The sequence below is a fragment of the Otolemur garnettii genome, unplaced genomic scaffold (genome assembly GCF_000181295.1).
Source record: "Otolemur garnettii isolate 467f Iridium unplaced genomic scaffold, OtoGar3 scaffold00127, whole genome shotgun sequence".
Lineage (NCBI taxonomy): Eukaryota > Metazoa > Chordata > Mammalia > Primates > Galagidae > Otolemur > Otolemur garnettii.
Genome location: NW_003852522.1, coordinates 2,691,702 through 2,696,177, shown reverse-complemented (window position 1 = coordinate 2,696,177; position 4,476 = coordinate 2,691,702). Strand labels below are relative to the sequence as shown.

Genomic DNA, 4,476 nt, shown 5'->3' with positions numbered 1-4,476 from the left:
CCGGGCTGGGGATTCGAACCCGCCACCTTAGGTGTATGTGGCTGGCGCCTTAGCCGCTTGAGCCACAGGCGCCGAGCCCAAACTCTTGGTCTTAAGCAATTCTCTTGCCTCAACCTCCCAAATAGCTCGGACTACAGGCACCTGCCAAAATGCTGGTTTTTGTTTTCATTGCAGTTGTCGTTGTTTAGCTGGTCTGGCCTGGGTTCAAATCCACAACTCTTGGTGTATGTGGCTGGCACCATAACCCTGTGCTATGGGCACCAAGCCAAGATAAATAATATTTTAGTGAAACATTTTACAAATAAAAATTAATATAAAACAATAATAAAGTACTCGGGCCAGGCCAGGTGCAGTGGCTTATGCCTGTATTCCCAGGACTTTGGGAGGGTTGGGCTCAGGGTTAGCCATGGTGAGGATCATTTGAGGTCAGGAGTTTAAGGCCAGCCTGGGTAACATAGCAAGACCCCATCTGTACAAAAATTTTTTTAAATTAGCCAGGCAGTGTGGCACATGCCTGTATTCCAGAAGGCTAAGGTAGAAGGATCACTTGGCTTGAACCCAGGAATTCAAGGCTATAGTGAGCTATGATTCCCACATTGTACTGCAGCCTGGGCAACAGTGAGACCCTATCTTTATTTATTTATGTATTTTTTAAGACAGAGTCTTACTTTGTCACCCTTGGAAGAGTGCTGTGACATCACAGCTCACAGCAACCTCAAACTCTTGAGCTCCAGTGATTCTCTTGCCTAAGCCTCCCAAGTAGCTGGGACTACAGGTACCTGCCACAATGCCCAGCTATTTTTAGAGATGAGGTCTCCCTCTTGCTCAAGCTGGTCTCGAACCAGTGAGTGCAGGCAATCCACCCACCTCCACCTTCCAGAGTGCTAGGATTACAGACCTGAGCCACTGCAACCAGCTGAGACCTTATCTTTACAAATAAAATAAAATAGTAAAAGAAAGGAAATAAAATAAAATAAAACATAAAACTACAGGATAGAATCCTGCTGCTACACAGCTTTGGCCCTGCTCACCTCACCATAGTCTGGGCCCTGTAGGATAAAAAATAATAGTACCTACCTCTTAGTAAAGTAGAAAGAACAATGCTTGCATCAAACCTGGAGAATAATACACGTATTTACATAACTCCTATGTTACTGACCCTGGGCCTTAACACTCCCTTCTCCCTCTGTCTCAGGTCACCTGTGTTGTGCACAAATTCCAGAGCCGACCACCCTCTGGTCGGAGGCTCTCCCCCTGGGAAGACCTGGGTCAAGCCCCCACTATGGACAGCCCCCTCGAAAAGTTAAGTGTGGCCCAGGTAAGGGGGGCCGGGGGCTGCTCCCGGCTGGAGAGGGTGGTGGGTGGAGGGGGTTCAAGGTAGCAGGAAGTCAGGGAAGACAGTGGGGGGGGGATCTCAGCAAGGTGGAGGGAATCACCCATCCCTGTGGATGTACATCTTAGGAGAATAGCACCAAAGAAAGTGTACATCCCTCTCTCCCTCCTGAGGGGACACTGCTAATCCTGATGGTTGTCTTTTCCATGGGGCTCTCTGCCTGATGAACTTCTTGTGGCTGTGGCCGGTGGGGCCCAGGGGGCCGCTAGCCTCTTCCTTCTACCTTTTTGTCTCAGGAACCCGAGGCCTGCAGGCCGCATTCGACACCGGCACGGCTCACCCCATCCAGTGAGTCTTGGAGGAGTGGGGGGATAAGTGGGGAAACTTCCAGGTGGGCAGCCACTGCCACAGAGGTCTTTCCTGTGCTTTCATAGCCCTTCCCCAAATTTCTGATCCCCTGATCTCTGACTCCTAGAGCCGCAGAACTGCACCCGCCGTGGCCACCTGATCCCCAGCTGCGTGTCCTCCAGAGCCCCAGCCATGTGTTCGTCACCCCGTGTGCCCCGCCCTCGACTGAGGTCTGAGCCGACACCCCTGCCACTGCCCCTGCCCCTGCCAGCACCGACCCCCAGCCAGGGCCCCTCGCCTTCTTCCCCTGGACCTGGGGGACCATGTGGGGGTGGTGGACGTGGCCGGAAGCTGCTGCTGCCTACACCCCTGCTGCGGGACCTGTACACCCTGAGTGGACTCTATCCTTCCCCCTTCCACCGGGACAACTTTAGCCCTTACCTGTTTGCCAGCCGTGACCACCTGCTGTGAGGCCCAACTACCCATCCAGAATCTACCTAGTCCCCACATCTTCCCTGCCACGCATGTGTGTGCGTGTGCCATGTGCGTGCCAAAGTCCCCTGCATCCAAACCAGCCAGGCTCAGATATCAGAAGATGGCTGGAAGGACACTTGGGGGATCCCCTGCCCCTCTTGCCATCTAGGATATCCCAATGGGCAAAGATGCTGGGTGGGCCCTTGCCCCTAAGATTGCCCTTTTGAGGGCCAAAGCCTGATCACATTGGCCATTGCCCAGCCAATGAGGGTCCCTAGCTCTCAGAATTCTAACCAAAAGGAGTTTGTTCCAGCCAATGGGAGCCTGTCCCTAACTTCTTAGAATCCCTGGGTAAGACGGCAATTCTAGCTAGTGTTCAGCGTCTGAGCAGCCAATAGGAGCCCTTGGTTTCCACGGTTTCTAGAGTGGGTGGGTATGATTCCAGTCAATGGGGGACCGCCCGTGTCTAGGCACGTGAAAAGGAGAGGAAGGAGATTCTTTACCATCCAGTCCTCTCTTGGAATCAGGGAGTCCCTCTGGAGGGTGGGGGCAGGCTCCCCCATAGCAGGGTCCTTGAGGTACCCCTTCACTTCTTAACCCCTCCCCTGTGTGCAACCTTTCACCTAGTCCCTCTAAATTCTCTACTTACACAGGGCTTGCCCCAGTTTAGCAGTTTTGGGGTTCAGGGTGCTGTGTCTCCCCTCTCTGGTGCCCAGGTCACCCCAAACCCTTCTATTTATTAGGCCTTGGGAAAAGATTTTTTTCTTGGAACACATTCCCCTTTTTCACATTGCCCCCCATGCCTCAGCCTCATGCCAATGTTCCATTATTGGAGGCATGGGTTGAGCAGAGGGGCTCCTTCAACCTGAGCAGCCAAAGGCAGCGGACAGAGGAAACGCTGTCCCCCTTTCCGGCTCCCTCTTCATCTTTAATTTATCTCATCTTTAATAAAGACTTGTTTGTAACAGAAGTTTGGCCACCTGCCTTCCTCCCCTGGGTGGTGAATATAGAGGACTTTACTTGGGGCTTAAATATCTGTGAAGTTGGGTGTGGGTGTACTGTTGCGATGCATCTGAGGGCAATTGTGGAGAGGCAGTGTGAAGCCATGGGACCAGCCACTTGGGCTAAAATCCTGGCTCAGCATGTCTTGATTATGTGGCCTCAGCAAAGTTAACCTCTCTATGCTCTCGTTTCTTCATCTGTCAAATGCAGACAGCCCCTCAAGCTACTAAGGCACACAAACACATAATGAGGGGCCTTACATGCCTGTGTGTCCCAGGCGGCTGGCCTGCTTCTCATCACAGCCAGGGTTCAGAGGGCACAGGGAATAGCGGGAGGAAAGCCTGGGGTCCTGAGAATGAAGGGGCATGCTGACAGGTACTAGGAACTACCAAGCCAAACACCTAGCTGCATGGATGAGCACAGAGAGGCTGATTATAAGGTTATGCTGAGTCCCAACTGCCTAAGAAGAGAGCAGGGAGGTAGGAAGGGGCATGGAGCAATAGTATCAGTATCCCCCTCCAGTTGTATGTCTGAGGGCTTCAGCTAGGCCATGTGGTACCTAGAGTCCTCCAGGGACCAGGAAAGTGGGGGCGGCTGCTATGTCTGGCAGATGAAATTCAAGTGCCCCGTGCCAGTTGGTCTGGCTACTGCCCCTGCTCCTGCCCCATCTGCTTTTCTTCTCCCCTCATTCATTTGACAAACACTAACAGAGCACCTACTATGTGCCAAGTTGTCTTTGTTCAGGAAGCTATAACAAATACCATAAGCAACAGATATTTATTGCTTACAGTTCTGGAGGCCAAGAAGTTCAAGATCAAGGCAACAGCCTATTTGGTGTCTGGTGAGGGCACACTTCCTCACAGATGGCAAAAAGGTGAAGGACCTCTCTGGGCCTTCTTTTATACTGGCACTAGTTCCATTGATAACCACTCTACCTTCATGTCCAATTCACCTCCTAAATTCTCCCCTCCCAATATCATCGCCTTGGAGATTAAGATTTCAACATATGCATTTAGGACATGGAATATAAACATTCAGACCATAGGGTGGGCCCCTGTGGCTCAGTGAATACGGCGCCAGCCCCATATACCCACCTGAGAAGCAAAATCTCAGGGTGGTGGGTTCAAACTTGGCCCTGGCCAAACTGCAACAAAACAATAGCCGGGCATTGTGGCAGGCACCTGTAGTCCCAGCTACTTGGGAGGCTGAGGCAAGAGAATCACCTAAGCCCAGGAGCTGGAGGTTGCTGTGAGCTGTGATGCCACAGCACTCTACCCACATGGCCTGGATGATAAAGTGAGACTCTGTCTCTTAAAAAA

General features: G+C 52.0%; 1 protein-coding gene across 2 annotated transcripts in view; it reads left to right on the top strand.

Annotated features, from left to right (window-relative positions):
* The window catches only part of PLPPR2 (phospholipid phosphatase related 2), a 9,899-nt gene extending 6,774 nt beyond the window's left edge, over positions 1 to 3,125 (top strand). Inside the window, exons 7-9 of one of the 2 annotated variants that reach the window (XM_003797942.3) lie at positions 1,196 to 1,302; positions 1,630 to 1,681; positions 1,809 to 3,125. In XM_003797942.3, the coding sequence (XP_003797990.1) occupies positions 1,196 to 1,302; positions 1,630 to 1,681; positions 1,809 to 1,841 (192 nt within the window). In that variant the 3' untranslated portion in view covers positions 1,842 to 3,125. Of the gene's footprint in view, positions 1 to 1,195; positions 1,319 to 1,629; positions 1,682 to 1,808 lie in introns of both variants that reach the window. The other variant, XM_012810218.2, reaches the window with a different exon arrangement.
* The last annotated feature ends 1,351 nt before the right edge of the window (positions 3,126 to 4,476 follow it).